This window comes from Peromyscus leucopus, chromosome 9, assembly GCF_004664715.2.
Source record: "Peromyscus leucopus breed LL Stock chromosome 9, UCI_PerLeu_2.1, whole genome shotgun sequence".
Classification (NCBI taxonomy): Eukaryota; Metazoa; Chordata; class Mammalia; order Rodentia; family Cricetidae; genus Peromyscus; species Peromyscus leucopus.
The window spans coordinates 68,971,498-68,992,931 of NC_051070.1; the positions used below are offsets into that span (position 1 = coordinate 68,971,498).

The 21,434-nt window shown below is 44.7% G+C and overlaps 2 protein-coding genes across 5 annotated transcripts in view; one reads left to right on the top strand and one right to left on the bottom strand.

Moving 5' to 3' along the window:
* Positions 1 to 364: 364 nt before the first annotated feature.
* On the top strand, positions 365 to 9,418 carry Homez (homeobox and leucine zipper encoding). Of its 2 annotated transcripts, XM_028892205.2 has the most exons (3): positions 365 to 499; positions 6,680 to 8,197; positions 9,251 to 9,418. In XM_028892205.2, exons 2-3 carry the CDS (start codon positions 6,712 to 6,714, stop codon positions 9,301 to 9,303), a joined length of 1,539 nt encoding a protein of 512 aa, XP_028748038.1. In that variant the 5' UTR covers positions 365 to 499; positions 6,680 to 6,711; the 3' UTR covers positions 9,304 to 9,418. The 2 variants fall into 2 exon arrangements, with proteins under 2 accessions (XP_028748038.1, XP_028748039.1); XM_028892206.2 differs by having other exon boundaries at positions 6,680 to 9,418.
* A 542-nt stretch (positions 9,419 to 9,960) lies between these two features.
* The window catches only part of Rnf212b (ring finger protein 212B), a 41,938-nt gene continuing 30,464 nt past the window's right edge, over positions 9,961 to 21,434 (bottom strand). For all 3 annotated transcript variants that reach the window (XM_037208533.1, XM_028892258.2, XM_037208532.1), the window contains 5 exons: positions 19,940 to 19,979; positions 19,237 to 19,331; positions 17,931 to 17,992; positions 11,374 to 11,451; positions 9,961 to 10,159 (listed from right to left, as the gene is read on the bottom strand). In XM_037208533.1, coding sequence (XP_037064428.1) covers positions 11,421 to 11,451; positions 17,931 to 17,992; positions 19,237 to 19,331; positions 19,940 to 19,979 — 228 coding nt within the window. In that variant the 3' untranslated portion in view covers positions 9,961 to 10,159; positions 11,374 to 11,420. The remainder of the gene's footprint in view (positions 10,160 to 11,373; positions 11,452 to 17,930; positions 17,993 to 19,236; positions 19,332 to 19,939; positions 19,980 to 21,434) is intronic.

A 21,434-nucleotide genomic window follows, 5' to 3' on the forward strand; every position in this document is an offset into this window, starting at 1 on the left:
AACGCGTTTCGTTACGGGGCCGCAAGTGGCGGCGGTTGGGTTCCGGCTTAGGCCTGGGAGGGGGTATTTTAAAAGGGCTTCCTTGGGGCGGGGGCAGGCAGAGCAGAAAAGAGCTTAGCAAGGGGCACAGGGTGCAGAGATGCGCTGGACGCGCCGCCGGGGCCTGGAAGACGTCTTCCCTGCCCTATGCGCACGCAGTGACCCGCTTAGGCCCGCGGAGCCAATCGCGGACTTGGGCCAAGACCGGCGCAGCCAATGGCCGGGCCGGTGCGTTGGGCCGGTGCCCGCCCACCGATCCGGACCTCGGCCCCTCCTCCGCCTCGGAGCCCCGCGAGCAGGGGGCGGAGCGCCTCGCTTCAGGGGCGGGGGCAGCGGCGGTCCGCGGGAGCCCGGCGTCCCGCAGCCCCTCTCCCTCTCGGATACCCTGTCCTCTCCTCTTCCCCTTTCCCGCCCCGGCCCACGGTGCGAGGCTGGGAGCCGCCGCCCGGGCCGCGCCGCGGTGAGTGACCGACCCCCCAGCCCCTGGGCCTGCCTCCCGGCTGCTGCGACACCTCAACCCTCAGAGCCCCATCCTCGTGGGGGGAGGAGAATCCTCCGTTGGAAGTCGTCGGGTTCTGTCCCCCTCTCCCCTCCCGCCCTCCCCTGGACTTTGGAGTCTGGTGTAACCCGGGGAGACCAAGGAGTGTGTGTAGGGGGATGGGAAAGACGGGGTTGGGACGCCCTCCCCGAGGATGCAGGTTCGCCTGCCTCCTGGGGCTCACCGCTCCAGCTGCAGCAACTTTTTTGTTCTCCGACCCAGTTCCGGGCCCTTCAGATTGCCTCCCAGGTCTTCCCCATGCCCATGACTACCTCCTGGCGACCTCAACACGCATATGCAACCGGACCTTCCTTCTGGGGAGCAATGCCATTTGGGAATGAAAGATTTAAAGGAAACCGGCCCCTGACTCTCGTGCCCCTCCATACTGAGACAGCCAACCAGGAAACGAAAAGTCCTCACAGGTTCCCGGGGGTGCGCCCCTATCTCAGACTTGTAAACTGGAAGAAAACTCAAGCTTGAGGCTTGCTTGAAAATCAGTGTGGGCCTAGATCGATGTTGTGTCCGAGTCTTTTCGTCATGTGTTTGAAGTCCATTTATAGCTATAGTTAAGCTAGAAATCTAAAAATTAATTACATGCAATAACCTGAACTTTACAATTGGAAGTGGATTTCACCCATCTCTGGTGTGTTGTTTAACTTCTTTTCTAGTATTAACTGCACCCTGAGAACTTTTTAAAACTATGCCTGCCTGCGTTCCAGTCCACTAATCAGATGGGAATGGGGAGGAGGGTGGCCTTATAAGTTTCCCAGGTAATTCTATGCCACTCTACATGAGAGCTGCTCACTCTAATCATGTGTTATTTCCAGTTTGGCACTCTTCAAAGTGAATCGAGATTGGACATTTGGAAGCCACCTGAATGGAGCACACTCAATTCAATCTACAGTTCCCTTGCCTGACTGGGCAGGGTTTGATGCATAGTCTTGAATTAGTCTCTCCAAAGCATTTAATTTTTCTGTTTATCTAGTTTTACTCCGTAACTCAGGCTGGCCTCGAATTTGTGATCTTCCTGAGTTGGCTTGGCCTCTTGAGGTGATTTAGGTTTCATATTTTAATAGGCTTTCATGATGTTTAATTGATAATATACAAATACCCAGAAATTGGCAGCTACATAGAGGGGAATAAACAGTTGAAGAAGCACACTGTTGCAAGCACCCAGACTGTTGGACTAGAGAAGAGCTAACCTTGGATACCCAGGACACAGTGGGTATTAGTCATGTCACCTGTGAACCATTTAGCACCTTTACCACCCCAACTGGTGCCACAGATATCCCCTTCCAGGCAGTCTTAATTCTTGACTCCTAAGCTTACATTTGTTCACATTAACTGATGGTTCATTTTTAACATGAGATACCACACTGCCTTCATTAAATTAGGAAGCCTTATAAGGCAAAGATTCTGAAGCTGGCTTCTGGGCAGTGACCTCTGAGTGCAAATGTGAATGTTATTAGAGATGTTATTAGAAAATTAAGTCATAATTTTCTGAAAGTCTGTCACTTTTAACAAAAGATTGATTTATGTATATGTGTGTGTGTTTGTGTGCACCATGTATGATCAGGAGCCCATGGAAGCTAGAGGGCCCTAGATCCCCTGAAACTGGAGTTAAAGGTGGACAGGTGGTTATGAATCATGTCATTATGGGTGCTAGGAACTGAACTTGTGCTGAGCCATATCTCCAGCCCAGGGAGTCTGTAATTTTTATCTGATTCCCATAGAAGTTCATAATCTTAAAAGGTTCAGAAGCACGTAAACTAAACATCACAAAAGTCCTTAAGGCCCTTAGCATTGTACTACCCAGACACACCTTAGGCAGTACTTCAGATCTTATGTGAATAAAGACTTAGGGAGAGAAGGATCATATCTAGTTTTCCACTTTGTCTTCTATTTTAGTACAAGCCTGTGTTCAACATTCTAAAGTCCTGTTTTTCCCTACCAGTGAATGGGCATCTAAACTGCAAGTTGAGACTGCTCGTTCTTTCCATCTGGCTGGGGATGTTAGAAGTCAAAAAGGGGAAGAGTGTTGAATATAGTTTTTTGTTTTTGTTTTTGAGATCAGGGTTTCTCTGTGTAGTTTTGGAGCCTGTCCTGAAACTCACTCTGTAGACCAGGCTGGTCTCGAACTCACAGAAACCCTCCTGGCTCTACCTCCCGAGTGCTGGGATTAAAGGCGTGTGCCACCATCGCCTGGCTGAGTATAGTTTTTAAATAAATGACTAAGAAGACTACTACATTTGGCATCTGTAATAAGGGTGCAGGTGTGATTATGCATAATAGATAGTCCACCACCATCTCTGCCCCAGGTTGAAACCCTCTAGTTTTGATTCGCTTTCTCTGCCCAGTCCAAAATGGAGGCACAAGAATATTGACAGTTGTAGTTGTGGAATCCATCCTACTTGTCATTTTTGTTGTTTCGATTTTTTTTTTTTTTTTTTTTTTTTTTTTGGAGACAGGGTCTCTCTACATAGCCCTCGCTGTCCTGGAACTCACTTTGTAGACCAGGCTGGCCACAAACTCAAGAGATCCACCTGCCTCTGCCTTCAGTGTTGGGATTAGAGGTGTGCACCATGCCTGGCCCCTTACTTGCCATTCTTATGAGCCATCCTGGTTACAGCTAATGTTCCTAATTAAAAAACAGATTCTCCCAGAGGATTACCAGCTATGCAGCTATGTCTTGATATAAAACAGCGTTCTAGTCATCCATAGTGATGCGTGCCTTTAATCCCAGCACTCAGGAAGCAGAGGCCAGCTTGGTCTACTGTAGAAGGAGTACTAGGACAGTCAGCTACACAGAGAAACCCTGTCTCAAAATAATAGTAATAATAATAATAAAAGCCAACATTCTATTTCAGGAATTCTAAAACCTGTGGATTATGGAAACCAGATATAGACTATACAATAAGATGTTGTACTGTGTACATTGTACTGCAGTAATCCAGTTTGTGCTGTGAGAAGCTGAAGGATAGCAGGCCTCATGAATAAGATGCTGCTTGAGACATGTAGCTGCACATACCTCATAGTCTTCTGTCAGCTCTCTTCACACTGACTAGACAATTTCTTGGCTACAGCTTGTGGGAGTTGGTTCTCTTTCCACCATGTGTCCTAGGAATCAAACAGGTTGTAGGCTCTGCTGAAAGTGCCTTTATCCCTATAAGACTTAACCTGTGGCCCTGATTTTTATTTTTTTATTTTACATGTATGAGTATTGTCTGTATACCACCTGCATTCAATGCCCACAGAAGCCAGAAGAGGGCATCGGGTCCTCTGGGACTGGAATTACAGATGGCAATAAGGTGCCCTGTGGCTGCTCGAACTCAACCTGGGTTCTCTGGAAGAGCAGCAAGGCGCTCTTAAGCATCGAGTCTTCTCTCCAGCCCTATTTTTTTTTTTTTTCCAAAGCACCAAAACTCATTCTGAAATTGTATCCAAATCCCAAAATATAGAATATAAAATCGTGAGGGCTAGTGCTGTCTAGTTCAGTGGTAAAGTGCTTGCCTGCCAGAAGACCCTGGCTTCTGCCCCAGTATAGACTTCCTGGGTCGGTACCACTTTTTTCTGATAAGAAACTAAGCCTTGGTGAAATGACTTGGCTAAGGACAAACAGCGTTCTGGAGACAGGGAAGCTGCAGTAGATCTCAAGTCTGCGATCCCCAAACCTCCCATCTCTAAAGGCTGCTGTTTCTGAGTGCATTCTGCCTGGCATACAGTAGATGTTCGGTGACAATATGTAACTTTTCTATACATGCAGCATTCTTTGCATAGGAGGCAAATGGGGTGGAGGGTCAGTAGGGTTTCAGTGACTTACCCAATTTCTCAGAGCTAGCTGCAAAGTAGCAGGAGCTAAGAATTCATAAGCTGCTTCCACGTAGACCTGTCTCATCTCTTGTAAAGCACCCTTTAAGTATATTGCTTTAGGGTCTGCATGGACTCAGGTCTCTTAGATTTGATTGTTAAAAGCTATGGCAAACAAGCTGGGTGGTGGTGGTGGTGGTGGTGGTGGTGGTGGTGGTGGTGGTGGTGGTGGTGGTGGTGGTGGTGGTGCACACCCTTAATCCCAGCACTCAGGAGGCAGAGCCAGGCAGATCTCTGTGAGTTCAAGGCCAGCCTGGTCTACAGAGCAAGATCCAGGAAAGGTGCCAATACTACACAGAGAAACACTGTCTGGGAAAACCAAACCAAACCAAACAAACAAAAAAAGCGATGGCAAACAAACACGAAAATGATTGTGAAGTTTTGTAATCCTCAAGCCTCTAGGGGGGCTGCCTCAGCAGTTAAGAGCACATGCTCTTGCAGAGGACCTGGATTCCATTCCCAGCACCCACATGGCAGCTCACAACCAACTGTAACTCCAGTTCCAGGGGAACTGATGCTTTCTTCTGACCTTTGTGGGCACCAAACACACACGTGATACATACATACATGCAGAAAAAACATTCAAAATAAAATCTAATTTATTTTTTTTAGCGATTAAAGTAAATAAAGCCCCCAGGGTTTGACCTTTTAGTGTTACAGCACTTGCCTAGCCTGGAGGTCCCCAAAGAAGTGAAAACAGGAACCCCTGATACACTGCCCTTTGTGGACCTGAAATTTGTTTTCTCAATCAGTAGTAACATTCACACAGGAATCTTTTTTTTTTTTTTTTAAAGATTTATTTATTTATTGTATATACAGCATGTATGACTGCAGGCCAGAAGAGGGCATCATATCTTGTTACAGATGGTTGTGAGCCACCATGTGGTTGCTGGGAATTGAACTCAGGACCTCTGGAAGAGCACTTAGTGCTCTTAACCTCTGAGCCATCTCTCCAGCCCAACACGGGAATCTTATCCTATCCTGAACAAACCAGAAGTAATATAAACACGAATGGGATTCCTCCAAGAATAAAGCATGATTTGTTAAAGCACCTCTAGTGCCTAAGGAGGGAGTGGAATGAAAATTCTTGGGAACAGAATATTCTGGGAACTAGCTTCACAGGCGTTGAGGAATGAATAGGTCCCCATGTCCAGAACCCTGGGAGCAGGAGCTAGCCTTAGTGTTTAATGAACCTGTCCACCTGGTTTTGAGGAGCAAGCTGGACTGTGCAGTGGGCTGTTAATGGGGGGCAGGGTTCATCTCTGGGCTCCCTAGAGAGTCTTGAGATGTAAGAGGAGACTCGGAGAAGGGAAAACTTTTGTTAAGTTGACTTGAGGGAGGAAACTTCCCCCTCAACAAGACCCAGCACAGGGGGAGCAAGCTCTTTTTATCACAAGATCCTGGCCTCAAAGTCTTCCTACTCGGGTAGGGGAAAAAATCCATCTGAGTTCAGGGCTTTAAAGTACTCTGAATGCAGCTTCCTGTTCACAGAACTCACTCCCATTACCAAGAAAGGAGGCAAGCTGGGGTTGGGGGGGTATGAGGCTAGGCACAGTACCCCCACTCTGTTTCCTTGTTGGCTTTTTGTTTGTATGCTTTGAGACAGGGTTAAGTAGTTTAGGCTGTCTTTGAACTCCTGGACTCCTAGTCTTGGCCAATCTCCAAGTGCCAGTTGTAAATATACATTCCCATGCCTGACTAACCTCCAGGAGCCAGGTTGAAGGTCTACACTTCCATGCCGACTTGATGGCTTGGTTTCCTGTCTCCGTGTTCTGGGAGTAATCCAAGATCATTAGGCACTAAAGAGTAATCATTCTGAGATTACTGCATTACTGCATTCTGGTTTTTGTGGTTTAGTATTCAGTCTGTGAGTACTGTTCCATGAACTTCAAGGGGAGAGTGAGTGATAGCTTTCAGAAGCAAATTGAAATTGTAAAGGTAAAGGCTTTGGGGGGGATAACGTTTTTTTCCTTAGCCTCTAAAGACAGAATTTTATCATGTAACTTGGGGTTATTTTTATCCCAACTTCTGTGGACTCTGTTTTATATAAAGAACCAGGAATTATGGCAGGTTCTGATGACTTGACAAGATTGTGAAAATCGAGAAATGATTGAAGCATTTTAGGAGCAGTACAACATGATTCAAATAGAAAGTTGTTTGGTGTCTAGCAATTTGGTAAAAATTAAAAGATGGGCCAGAAGAGCCTCGGTGATGGAGCTGTTCTTCTTCTTACAGCTGTCTCTGAAGGGCACACGTCAGAGCACACCATGCCTCCTAGTAAAGATGCCAGCAGTCTTAACAGCTCGGCAGCAGGGCTCATCTGCCTCCCTCCAATCTCTGAGGAACTACAGCTTGTGTGGACTCAAGCAGCACAGACCAGTGAGCTGGATGGAAATGAACACCTGCTACAGACCTTCAGCTACTTCCCCTACCCAAGCCTGGCGGACATCGCACTCCTCTGCCTGCGGTATGGGCTGCAGATGGAGAAGGTAAAGACCTGGTTCATGGCCCAACGCCTCCGCTGTGGCATTAGCTGGTCATCTGAAGAGATAGAAGAGACTCGAGCCCGAGTGGTGTACCACCGAGATCAGCTCCATTTCAAGTCTCTTCTCTCTTTCACGCATCACACGGTGTGGCCCCCACAGGAGACACCTCCAGTGCCCTCTCCAGAGCAGGTTGCTCTTGAACTGTGTCCTCCGGCTCTTAGTGAGCCCACCCAGATGAAAGGATTGAAGGCTGAGCCTGAGGAGCCCTCTCAGGTACCACAGCTGCCACAGAGTCACCAGAAAGTGAAGGAACTTCTGATGACAGGCAGCAGAGAATTCCCCCACCAATCAGATTTTTGTCAGGATCTTCAGATCAGTGGACTCTCTAAGGAGCATGTAGAAAGGGGGTCCGACCAGTCATGTGGAGGGACTGCTTCCTGGAATCAGCCCACAGCTGTCCATCAGCCACATGCTGGGGATAAGCCCCCATCGATCTCATTACTTGTCAGTGGTTGTAAGGAGGAATCAGCACCTAGTGGGACACCTCCATCTCCCTCTTTCCAGGTACTGGCTAATGGAACCACTGCCACCCCTCCAGCCCTCCAGCCTGTGGGCTACAGCCCACAGTCACTCTCTCCCAGTGAGCGGGCACTGTCCCCACACATAGAGCCACCCTGGCCCCAAAGGCTACGGAATAACTCAGTAGCAGGTAGGGTTGGCCCCACAGAGTACCTTTCGCCAGACATGCAGCACCAGCGAAAGACTAAGCGCAAAACCAAAGAACAGCTGGCCATCCTCAAATCCTTTTTCCTGCAGTGCCAGTGGGCACGACGGGAAGATTACCATAAACTAGAACAGATCACTGGTTTACCTCGCCCTGAGATCATTCAGTGGTTTGGTGATACCCGATATGCCTTGAAGCATGGACAACTGAAGTGGTTTCGGGACAATGCAGTACTTGGTATGTCTACTTTTCAAGATCCAGCTGTTCCTACACCATCAACTCACTCCTTGAAAGAATGGGCCAAGACACCACCTCTGCCAGCCCCACCGCCCCCACCTGACATACGACCTTTAGAGAGGTACTGGGCAGCCCACCAGCAGCTGCAGGAAGCCGATGTCCTTAAACTGAGTCAGGCATCAAGACTTAGCACTCAGCAAGTGTTGGACTGGTTTGACTCTCGATTGCCTCAGCCAGCGGAGGTGGTAGTTTGTCTAGATGAAGAGGCGGGGGATGAAGATGAGGATGAAGAACTGCCAGAAGATGGTGAGGAAGAGGAGGAGGAGGAAGATGATGATGATGCCATACAAGACTGAGGGGGGTTGAGGAAGAAAAGGGGGGTCTATTACTGAAAGATAAACCACCTTATTGACCGTTTAAACCTTTTTGAAACACTCGGTCACAAAGAACTAAAAAGTTTTGTGTTCATAGTGGGCAAGGCAGGATAGTAATTTGACAGTAGACTGGGGAGGTAACCAGGATACAGACTAAGGAATTGGATCAACAGAAACCCAATTCTCTAGCCTCATGTGGAGAGGGCCAGGGATCTGGGCAAACAGTGGCTGGAAAGGGCCCTTGCTCTCCTCTTGTTCTTTCTCGTTTGTACACTTAAGCCTTGTCTCAGCCCCACACCTCTGTGGGACCTGGAATGGAGAGTATTGTGACCCAGCTTAGGATCTCAGTGCACCCCAAATCCCACCATCTGTCAGAGCATGCAAGGCTGCTCTGTGCTGTCCCCGTCTTTCTGAGCACATGGCCACGCACACTGCAGCTGGGATCTTCGATGTCCCAGCTTTGTCAGACCCTCCTCCTACCAGTCGGTGTTTTCACTCCTTCTGTTGCTCACTCACTCAAGCAGAATGCTCTTGCTTCTGATACTGGACCAATCTGCCTTTTCTATTGTCTCAGGGTAACTCCTTACACAGTTTGTGAAAAATTTTAATAATCAGGTTGTGAATATTTGTATATTTATTGGAAGGGGGAATTAGGGGATTCCCCGACCTTTACAGTATGATGAGCCAGGCTTGGTGCCTATGACTACAGCACTTGGCAGGTGTGGCAGGGAATCTAGGAGTTCAAGGCCAGCCTGGACTACATATCAAGTTAAAAGCCAACCTGGACTATGTAAGAGCCTGTCTTGAAACGTAACGTCACAGTGTGACAGGAGAAGGGTGGCAGGGATGTTACAGGTTTGGATTTACAAACTTGACGTCACTTTCTGTCCAGATTGATAAGAGACTGTTGGTTTTTTGTTTTGTTTTTTCCTTTTTTGCTACTGGTTCAATTTGTATCTAACAAGAAATGTTTCCCTCTTTATAGGATCTGTCTTGGGGACAGAAGGACCATGGTCTTCTAACTCAATGATGTTCTAGAATAAATGTCAACACTGGGGATCACTGGTAACAATGGGTTAGTCACCTGAAAATAGAGCAAAGCCCCAAATTGCTAAAATAATTAAGGCCAACAATAAAATTGTTTTTCTTCTAATTGCTTCTCTTCTCTACTTTGCCACTCCTATGGTTTAAAGATCTACATGTATATATTCACACATGTATATATATAAAGGCTTGCCTTGAACTCATGGTGAAGCCATGGTTGTCGTTGAACTTCTGATCTTCCTGCTTCCACCTCCCAAGCAGTTATTATAAGTATGTGCCAGCCGGGAGGCTGTAATCCTAGCACTCAGGAGGCAGAGGCAGGTGGATCTCTGTGAGTTCGAGGCCAGCCTGGTCTACAGAGGTAGTCCAGGACAGGCTCCAAAGCTACACAGAGAAACCCTGTGTGTGGGGGGGGGGGGAGTATGTGCCATCATGCCCAGTTTATGCATTATTGGGGATCAAACCCAGGCCTTTGTGTATGATAGGCAGACACTCTACCAATGGGCTACATCTATACCCAGCCTGAGTCTAGGGATTCAATGTAGTCAAGTCCATTAACATCTGATTATTAAGGGCTGGGTGTGTGGCTCAGTGATAGACCTCTTGCCTAGCATGTATGACACCCTAATTTCAAGCCCCAGCACACTTAAATTATTTCTGATTTAGTCTATTTTTATTCTTTAAAGATTCAGGACACATTTTGGTAAAGTAAATAAAAATAGAAAACTAGAGGACAGTCAGCATCTGTCAGCACACACTTGGGTCCCAGCAGTCAGACGACAAGACTTATTGATGCTTCAGTAGTGACAGCAGGCTGTAACTCCACTTGCTCATCCCACTGTTCTGGAACCTGTAATAGCAAGAGTTGCAGTGGCCATAAAAGGGTATCTCTTTTATGATTGTTTTCCTCTTTATAATCTATATACTTTAGTAAGATGGAAATCTCTTCTACCTATTGTTTTGACAAAGGAAAATCAAAACATTTCACAGCAACTGGATGTAGAATAAACAATAAGTAAAAGCATAATAAGCTGGGCGGTGGTGGCGCATGCCTTTAGTCCCTGCACTTGAGAGGCAGAGGCAGGAGGATCTCTGTGAGTTTGAGGCCTGCCTGGTCTACAGAGTGAGATCCAGGAAGGGCACCAAAACTACACAGAGAAACCCTGTCTCGGAAAAAAAAAAAAAAAAAAAAAAAAAAAAAGTATAATAAATTAGGGTTGGGGTTGGGGATTTAGCTCAGTGGTAGAGCGCTTGCCTAGCAAGCACAAGGCCCTGGGTTTGGTCCTCAGCTCTGGAAAAAAAAAAAAAAAAAGACAAATAAATAAATTAATTAAGGTGTTGCTTATTAACATTGGCAACAGGAAAGCAATGTCCAAAGCTAAAAAGTGAGATTCAGAAATGAACCAGGATAAGTATATTACCCAGTCTCTCTGCCCCCGAGCATAAGGCCAAGGATTTCTGCCACTTTAGTTTTAGACTAGGTAATGGAAGGCAGTACATGTGAGGGAGAGAGGATTATCCTCCTGAAGCCCAGTACAAGACCTAAAAGCTTTCTGGAGCATTGGTATAAGATAGAACTAGTGACCTGAGCTGGATCCTCAGGACAGACATGGCAGAAAGAACTGACTCCCACAAGTTGTCCTCTGGCCCTAACAAGTACATATACAAAATACATTTAGTAAACAATTCAAGGGTCTGAGAGATGGCTCAGCAGGTAAGCATGCTTTGTGCTGGTAAAGAAGGCCCAAGCTGGGTTCCCCAGCACCCATGTCAGTCAGCTCACAATGCCTGTGAAACTGGCCCTAGGGATCACACACCCTCTTTTGTCCTCCAAGGGCACATGCACCACACGCACCCATATGCAAGTGGAATACCCTCATTCACACATACACAATATTTAAAAAAAAAAATTTAATGTTTTGAAGAGAAAAAGGAATATAAAGTTCAAGAGAACAAGCTGCAGAATGAAACCAAGAAACAGCAGGTACACATTTCCCAAGCCTATGTCCCCTAGTGGGTACTGGACACTGAAGTCCATCCTTGAGCATTATGCATAGTTCAAACCTGGAAGATGGATGTTTATCTGGAAATGCTCCATCCTTCTCTCCTGGCTAGTCCCATCTGCCTCTGTTGGGAGAATGTCTGCGACAGAGAACAGATTTGCATGTTATGACAAAACACAAGTAGGGGTGTTTCCTTTAATGGAACAGAACCAACTGTCATTGCTTCCTCATGATGTCTCCTCATAGTATGATGACTAACTTCCAAAATTTTATTTTTGAGATAGGGTCTCACTACTCCTGTTTTCCTAGAGCTTGTCTATGTCTTTTCCTATGAGCTTTCCCAGGCTGGCCTTGAACTCACGGAGATCTGCCTGCATGTTTCCCAAGTGCAGATAGTAAAGGTGTGTGCCACTATACCCAGCCCAAACTAAGATTTGATACATCCTGTATGATGAGGCTTTGTTGTTACTTAAGAAACTCTAGAATATGTCAGTACTTTGTGATAATGTCAAGTATATGAGAAACTTTGGGAAGACAGGAATATTTGACTATCTTATCAAAAGGCAATTACCAGGAAGGTAGAGATGTTACACCTCTGGGAATGAGGTACTTTTTCAATAATTATTTTTAATTTCTTAGTGTTTTTTTTTTTTAATTTTATGTTTAAGGGTGTTTTGCTGCATGTATGTCTGTGTACCTCTGCACACAAAAGAGGGCATCAGAGATCCCTGGAGACCGGAATTACAGAGGGTTGGGATCCACCATGTGGGTACTAGGAATCCAACCCAGATCCTTTGAAAGAGCAGCCAGTACTTTTAAATACTGAGTCCTCTCTCTCTCTCTCTCTCTCTCTCTCTCTCTCTCTCTCTCTCTCTCTCCTCTCTCTCTTTTAAATTTACTAATTTTTATTTTATGTGCATTGATGTTTTGCCATGGGTGTAAGGTCCTTTGAAACTGGAGTCACAGACAGCTGTGAGCTGCCATGTGGGTGCTGGGAATTGAACCCAGGTCCTCTGTCAGAGCAGCCAGTGCTCAACCACTGAGCCACCTCTCCAGACCGAGTCATTTCTTTAGTCCTAAAAGGTTTTGTTTTAAAGGACAGACTAGGACTGGAGAGATGGCCCAGCGGTTAAGAGCACCGGCTGTTCTTCCAGAGGTCCCGAGTTCAATTCCCAGCAACCACATGGTGGCTCACAACTGTCTGTAATGAGATCTGGTGCGCTCTTCTGGCCTGCAGGTGTATATGCAGACAGGACACTGTATACATAATAAATAAAAATAAATTGGCCAACTCATGGCCAATATCTTTTTTATATATTCTATTGCCTCTTTCTACTAAATTATACTAAAGCAAAATCTAGATACCACTTAATGTGCTGTCTTAGGGTTCCTATTGCTGTGAAGAGACATGCCCATTGCAACTCTTTTTTTTTTTTTTTTTTTTTTTTTTTTGTTTTCTGATACAGGGTTTCTCTGCGTAGCCTTGTGCCTTTCCTGGGACTCACTTGGTAGCCCAGGCTGGCCTTGAACTCACAGAGATCCGCCTGGCTCTGCCTCCCGAGTGCTGGGATTAAAGGCGTACGCCACCACCGCCCGGCCCAACTCTTACAAGGAAAACATTTAACTGGAGCGGCTCACTGACCGTTTTTGTCAGGGTGGGGAGCACGGCAGCGTGCACACATATGTCATGCTGGCTACACTTGGCTTTCAGGGAACAGGAAGTCAACTGACTGTCACACTGAGGGAAGCTTAAGCAAAAGAGACCATCAAAGGTCGCCTCCACAGTGACATTTCCTCTAACAAGGCCACACCACCTAACAATGCCACTCCCTTTGGGGGTCATTTCCTTTCAGACCACCACATTCTACTCCCTGACCATATCACAGTTAAAAAAAAAAAAAAACATATTCAGTCCAACTTCAAAAGTCCCCATAGTCTGTAATACTCTCAAATTTGTTTTAAAGTCCAAAGTCTTTTCTGAGATTTATGCAATCTCTTAACTGATATACCTATAAATAATCAAAATAAAAGAGATCACATACTTCCAACATATTATGACACAGGATATACGTTACCATTCCAAAATGCAGGGAATGGAGCATAGTAAGGAAATACTGGACCAAAGCAAGACCAAAAACTAACTGGGCAAACTGCAAACTCTGCAGCTCTGTGTCTGATGTCAAAATGTTCTTCATATCTCCAACTCTGTTCAGCTTTGTCGACTGCAACACACTTCTATCTCGTGGGCTTGTTCTACTCCCTATTAGCAACTCTCCTTGGCAGGTATCCCACAACTCTGGCATCTCTAACAACTTGAGTTCTCCAACACAATCCAGGCTTCATTTTCACAGCTTCATACAACAGCCTCTTTACTAGGTCTCTATTCAGGGACTCCTCCAACACATGCCTGGCCTCAGTAGCATTATTCCATAACTCCTTTCTTCTGTCCTTAACTCTCTGCTGCTTCCTGGGGCTGGAACATGGCCTCCTTGTTCAATTACATCTTTACCAGCTTTCTGTCATTTACTGCCTAACCTTGGCTGTCCTAAAACTTGCTCTGTAGACCAGGCTGGCCTCAGACTCAGATCTGGCAGCTTCTGCCTTCCCAGTGTTAGGATTAAAGGTATATCCCACCATGCCCAGCTCTTAAGCTTTTCTTTAGTGTCTTTCCACAAGTTGGAAACTTAGCTGGGTGGGATCTTGCCCTGAAGTCACCACTCCCTTTATTCCATTTCTTAACCCATTTATCTCCTAGAACACAGGATTTAGCTCCATTCCACTTCCTGGTGCTCTTTTTCTCCTCAAAATTTATTTTGTAATTTATCCTGTTCAGCTTGCTCCTTTTCACTATAAATCTTCATTAGAGTTACCACTAATATCCACACAATAGTGTCTATACTAGGCAGTTTTGAGAGTTCTTCCAATGGAATTAATCCAAAACTCTTCACTTTAGCCTCAGGTAGACTCTTTGGACAAGGGTAAAAGGCAGCCACTTTCTTCACCAAAATATCACAAGAATGATCTCCAAGCAACATACTAAAATTCTCCTCTGAAACATCTTGAGTGAGCCCCCCCCCACTCTTAGCACCTTGTCTTCCATGCTCCTAATAGTTTGCCCCATTAAGCCGTGCTTACAGCATTCCACTTCTTTCATAACCCAAATTACCAAAGTCCAAATTCCTCCAAACAAATACATGGTCAGGCCTATCACAGCAATACCCCAGTCCCTGGTACCAACTTGTTTTAGTTAGAGTTTTTATTGCTGTGAAGAGACACCATGTCCACTGTTAACTCTTAGAAGGAAAACATTTAATTGGAGTGGCTTGATTACAGTTTTAGAGGTTAAATCCATTATAATCATGGTGGGGAGCATGGTGACATGCATGCATATGTCATGCTGGCTACATTTTGGCTTGCAGGAATAGGAAGTCAACTGTCACACTGAGGGAAGCTTGAACAAAAGGGACCTCAAAGCCTACCCCTACAGTGATATACTTCCTCCAACAAGGCCACGCCTTCTAATAGTGCCAATCCCTTTGGTGGGTCATTTCCTTTCAGACCACCACACTTCCTATCCATAAATTTTTATATTTACATATATATGTGTATGTACTTGTTCTTATATGTGTGTAAATACAGACTCATCAAACCTAAAATACTACTCGGTGTTTAAAGTTTGGGGCATAGTGTTGCACACCTTTAATTTCAGCACTCAGGAAGCAGAAGCAGACAGATCTCTTTGAGTTTGAGGCCAGCCTGGTCTACATAGTGAGTTCTAGAACAGCCAGGGCTACAAGTGAGACCCTGTCCCAGAAAAAAAATCTTTAATAGTGCCCAACAGAATAAGATTCCTCAAGTATCTCATAGATGCAGGGTTTTTTATTTTTGAGATAGGGTTTCACATAGCTCAGGTTAGCCTCCAAACTTGTTATGTAGCCTAGGATGATCTTGAACTCCTGATCCTCCAGCCTTGACCTCTCAAGTGCTCAGATGATAGATGTGTACCACTACACCCAGTTATAAATGTGTTTCTAACAGGATTCAACTTGGGGCCACATATTTATAGGTCTCTTGTATTTCCTTATAGGTTAATCTCTGTGTGTAAGGTTCTATGAGAGAGATGCTGTTTCTTCAGTGTTGCTTCTTACAGCTCAAACCTCAGGTTTTGGGTGTTTTGTTGTTGTTGGTTTTGAGACAGTTTCAGGTATCTGTTTGGCTTTGAGCTCCTAATCTTCCTACTTCTACCTCCTAAATGCTGGGATCACAAGTGTGCTGTTACTATGCTGCGTTCCTAATATCTAAAAAAGAAAAGAAAAACAGCAGAAGCTGTCCCTTCTTCTCTCCACTGAGACATGGGCCTTGAGCTTGATATGTGGGCAAGGATGCCTTTGAACTTCTGGTCCATCTCCTGAGTGCATGCACCTAGTTTTATGAAGTGCAGGGCATTTTGTGTATGTTGGGCATGCACTCTATCAACTGAGCTACATCTCTAGACTTTTTTTTTTTTTTTTTTTTTTTTTTTTTTTGGTTTTTCAAGACAGGTGTTTCTCTGTGTGGTTTTGGTGCCTGTCCTGGTTCTTGCTCTGTACCAGGCTGGCCTTGAACTCACAGAGATCCACCTGGCTCTGCCTCCCAGTGCTGGGATTAAAGGTGTGTGCCACCGCAGTCTGCAGCCTGGCCTGACCTTTTTTTTTTTTTTAATTTAATTTTACATATCAGCCACAGATTCCCTTGCTCTCCCCCCTCCCGAGGATACCCCCTCCCTTCCTTCTCCCTTCCCCCCCTCCCCATCCCACCACTATTGCCATCTCCTTCAGGGCAAAGATTCCCCTGAGGATTGAGTTCAACCTGGTAGACTCAGTCCATTTATTCTCTTGTTTTAAGGATATCATCTAAGGCCTTGTATATGCCAAGCAAGCACACTTATCATTGACCTCTATCTCTAGTTTGTCTATTCTTTTATCTAAGACAGGTCTCTGGCTACCCTGACCTGGAACTTCCTGTGTAACTCAAGATGGCCTCAAACTTGTGATCTTCCTATTTCACCTGAAAACCTAGGATTGTAAGTACCTGGCTAATTTTCATTTTTCAGATGGGGATTTACTAAGGCCTGAAACTCATACTATAGCACAGGCTTAGCTTTGAACTTGTGGTCCTCCTCTCCCCCAGTTTCTGAGTAGCTGAGATTTCTGAGTAGCTGAGGGCTTTAGCCACTAGGCCCTACTTAAATTTTTGTTTTTTACTGATAAAATAAAGGGCATCCACGCAACCTAAGTCAGAAGCTCATTTTTTAGTAAAAGGGGGACCTGTAGGGCCCTGACCCCCGTTTTGGGTAACTGTTGCCTTGCTTGCTGACCTTGACCTTGATATCCTCCCTATGCTAATTCCCTGCCAGGTTCCACCCTCCTGAATGCTTAAGGGAAGTTCCTTGTCTGTATATCCTGCACAATGGGTGTTAACAGCTTAGATGCAAGATTGTAAAACATTGATAGCGAACTTCTGCCCTCCGGGGTCCTCCCATTTTGCTGTAAGCCTGTATTTAAGACCTCCTCCCTCCTTCAATAAACAGCATTTGGCATTTAAAAATTAATTAATTAAAGTTCTTTCTTTTCCAAAATAAAGTATTCCTCAACAAACAAACAAACAAACAAACAAACAAACAAAATAAAGGGCATCTTAGGGGCACTGGAGAGATGGCTCAGTGATTAAGAGCACTGGCTGCTCTTCCAGAGGTCCTGAGTTCAATTCCCAGCAACCACATGGTGGTTCACAACCATCTATAGTGGGATCTGATGCTCTCTTCTGGTATAAAGACATACATGCAGATAGAGTACTTATATACCTAAATAAATTTTAAAAATTAATTTTTAAAAGGGCATCTTGGATTATAGAAATAAATATATCCGAATTTTACTATGCAGGAACTGTTTCTTGGTTCCTGAGAAACTTTCAGTGAAAATAGCCTCAAAAAAAAATCTCAAAACTCAAGACACAAAAGTGGAATTAAAAGGCAAGACTGAAATTTTCACTTACTGGATCTCCTTACAGACTTCCACTACACCTTTTCCTTTTGTTGTTTGAATTAGGATTAGTCCCATAAATTCACCTCGAGAAATAAATGCTTTTCCTTGTTCATCCAAATGATACATTCCATTGAAAAGGACTTTTCATTGCCCAGCTGATAGTGCAGGCCTATAATCACAGCTGTCTGGGAGACTGATGCACAGCTAGCCTGGTGAACTCACAAAGAGCTGACTTAAAAATGGAAAATGTCTGGGGATACAGACAACTGGGAGAGTACTTACTTACAATGCACAAGGTACCCAGTACCCAAGACAAAACAAAAACTTTGTTGTGGAACTACTGGAAATGCCTGTGTGCTTTTGGCCAAGACTAGTTACTGTTATGTGACTTAATTTTAGAAAACACCAAACCAGCAAACTAGTCTGTCAGTAAGACACTCACGAAACTGCGAGTATCCGAAAGCACCCGTGTGTCACGGTGACACCTGTGTCACTTGCCACCGGTTACCTTCTACCACCCTAGGCCTCAGCCTTTAGTGTGAAGGCCTAACTTCAACAGTTCTACACACATACAAGTTAGGCTGCCAGACATCACCTGTAGGACCGGAAGTTGGAAACCAGGAAGATTCTCTGGTGTGGCTCTGCTCTCCCTCTGACCTGAAGGATAGGACAGAATTGTGACAGGTAACATACTTGGGCAGTTTCTCAGTCATGTTACTTGTGGGCCACAATATCTAGTGAGCTCTTAAATAAAGAATACTACTTGGAAAGTGAAAGACTATTAAGTAGCTTGGCACAGTGGTATATGCCTGTAATTTCAATATCTGTAAAATCAAGGCAAAAGGATCATGAGTTTGAGACCAACCTGGCCATAGACAGTTCAAGGCCAGCCTGGACTACATGGGAAGACATGTATGTATGTATGTGTGTATGTATGTATGTATGTATGTATGTATATGTATGTGTGTATATGTATATATTTTTAAAAGTACATACCTGTAATCCTGTAATCCCAGCCCTTGGGAGACTAGCCTCAGTTACAATGGGAATTCCAGGCCAGCCTGGGCTAATAAAAGAAACCATGTCTGAAAACAATTAGCTAAGCACTTTGAGAAATGGGCCATCACATCAATTTTCTTTCTCATGCCAACTCAGCTATCTATGGTGGCATGTGGACAGAACAGTCTGAGGCTGGAGTTTAACTGGAGTAGAAAGAGGCAGTGTAAAAATGTGGAGCAAGGCTGGGAACATCAGGACTTTAAAAACAGACACTGGATTTTACAGCCTTTGGAACTGAACTTCCAACATGTTCAATGTGGGATCTAAAAATCCAGAACTCAGTTTTTTACATTTATTATGTATGTGTACACACACACACACACACACACACACACACACACACACACACAGGAGCCGTGGTGCACAGATGGATGTCAGAGGACAACTTTGAGGAGTTGGTTTTCTTGCCTTCCATCATACGATTTCCACACCCATGGGTCCTAGGGATCAAACTCATGTCACCAGACTTGGCAGAAAGCCTTTACCAAACCTCAACTGGGATGTAAAAAAAGCCAAACCTGGTGGTCTGTGCCTGTAGTTAAAACACTTGGGAGGCAGATGCAGGGCAATCACAGGTTTTTGATAAACCTGGACCTCATTGATGGTTGAGGCTATCTGACCTGCACAAGACCCCGTCTCAGGTAATCTAATTTGCGATTAGGACACATAGGAAGGCCCTAGTGCTGGGTTTCATCCCTAGTTTGAGGACAATATGAAATAAGGAGCCAGCCTAATCCTCCAAACTGTACATAATAGAATTCAACTGGTGACAGGTTTGTACTATTCAGGCAAAATTCAGACCTTCCCCTCACTGTAAAGGAAACTTAAGAACATTAACTTACCAGAATTGTTGGGAGTAAGGACTCTTGTGTGGCCTGAGTCCCCACTGAGGAATGGTCTAAAGGAAACCCCCTGTCCAGAGGAGGCAGATGAAGGTCTAAGGAATGGAAATAAAAGCATCAATAAAGCTAGAATTGCAACATCCCAACTGTAATCCCAGGGGTCTGGATCCACAGAGGCAGGAGGATTGAAACAAGTTCAAGTCCAGGCAGGTCTATATAGTGAGTTCCAGGATAGCCAGGGTTATAGACCAAGACACTGTCTAAAAAACTAATCAACCAACAACAATAACAAAGGTAAACTCAATGGAGGAAAGATAAAGGTAGAAGTGTATGTAAAAAGTGAGCTTTTGGGCCAGAGAGAGAAAACCCTGCCTACAACTGAGAAGACAATGACTTGAATGCATATTATACACAGTACTCTTCATCTTCTCATAAACTACAGATTATGAATGCCAGTAGAATAAACCAATCAGGAACTCTAGGAATGCTGATAGAATCACTGTGAACACATCCCTAGAAAAGAAACAAGGCAACTATGTATGGTTGTGCTCGCCTGTGATCCCAGAACTTGGAGGCAGAGACAGGAGGATCAGGAGTTCAAGGGCAGTCTCAGCTACATAGTGAGTTTGAGGCAAGCCTGAGCTACATGAGACCCTGCCTCAAAAACAAACACACACGAAAAAGAAAGTGCAATATTACTTACCTGTAAGAGAGGCTACGAGTTGAAGCTGGTGAAGGGGTTTCTGGAAAGCATAAATATGAGCCAGTGAGATAATCCAGAAGGGATTTAGGGGCCAGTGTGAAGGAAATGGCATCAAAAGTTTTTTGTATATATTTTAGGGTTAGGGCTAATGGTAAATGAAAAAGCTTCTAAGTCACTTAGCAGCACCTCATAAAGGTACTCTTTTCCCTTTCTTGAGTGTGGAGGTCAGGGGCCATCTCTGCCTTGAAGTGCTTTAATGTGTATGTGCTTTCTTTGGCTTTCCCTTTAAGATGGTACTGAAAGTGTAGCTAAAGACAAGAGTCATGAAATGTCTCTAGGAGAGACATCAGTTAAAAGAGAGTGACACAGAGCTCCAAAAATGATCCCCAACATCCAAGGCAAGGAGAAAGTTTGCAAAAATCAATCAGAATATCATTTCAGAACTCCTTAAATTTTAAAGATTTGGTAGCAATCTGGAAAATGTACATTAATAAAAACAAAAAACTGTGAATGTGAGTAAAAGCATTTAACGTTATAACCTTTCAACTGTATATTCATGTCTCATCCAGCTCCATGGATATCTTTGAAAACCAACAGGCCATAATCATGAAAAATAGGTTTGATAGTCACTAAAGTGAAGGAATGGGACTGGAGTTTTTCCAAGCTACCACCTCTATTTATGTGTTATATAGCACAGGTGTGCATATGTGCACGTATATGCACATGTGGGGGGGGCAGAAGTTGATATCAGGTACCTTTTTTATTTTTTAACTATTTTATTTTATTTTTTGTTTTTTGAAACAGGGTTTCTCTGAGCAGCCTGGAACTCTATGAGTTCCTGGAACTCACTCTGTAGACCAGGCTGGCCTCAAACTCACAGAGATCTGCCTGCCTCTGCCTCGTGACACTTTTTTTTTCATTTTTTGAGACAGGGTTTTCTTGTGTAGCCTGGATGATCTAGTGCTCATGGGGATCCACCTCTTCTGCCTGCCAAGTGCTGGGATTAAAAGTATATGCCACCACACCTAGCCATTACCTTTTTTTTTAAAGGTCTATTTTGAATTATGTATATATGTGCATGTGAGTACAGTTGCCCAAGGCATAAGATCTCCCAGAGCTGGAGTTATAGGCAGTTAGTTGTAAGCTGCCCAATGTGGGTGCTAGGAATAGAACTCAGGTCCTCTGCAAGAGCAATATGAGCTTTTAACCACTGAGCCACCTTTCCAGCCCTAGTACCTTATTTTTTGAGATCCGTCTCTCCTACAGAATCTGAGCTCATTAGTTCTATTTGTCTGGATAGCCAACCAGCACTCCAGGAAATCCCCTTGTCTCCACCTCCCCAGTACTAAGGTTATAGACACATGCCACCGTACCTGGATTCTATATGGGTGCTGGAGATTCAAAGTCAAGTACTCATGCTTGCCCAGCAGGCAACTGAGCCATCTCCTCAGGCCCTCAAAGTACATTTTAGACAGCTGTCATTATGTGAACTGTT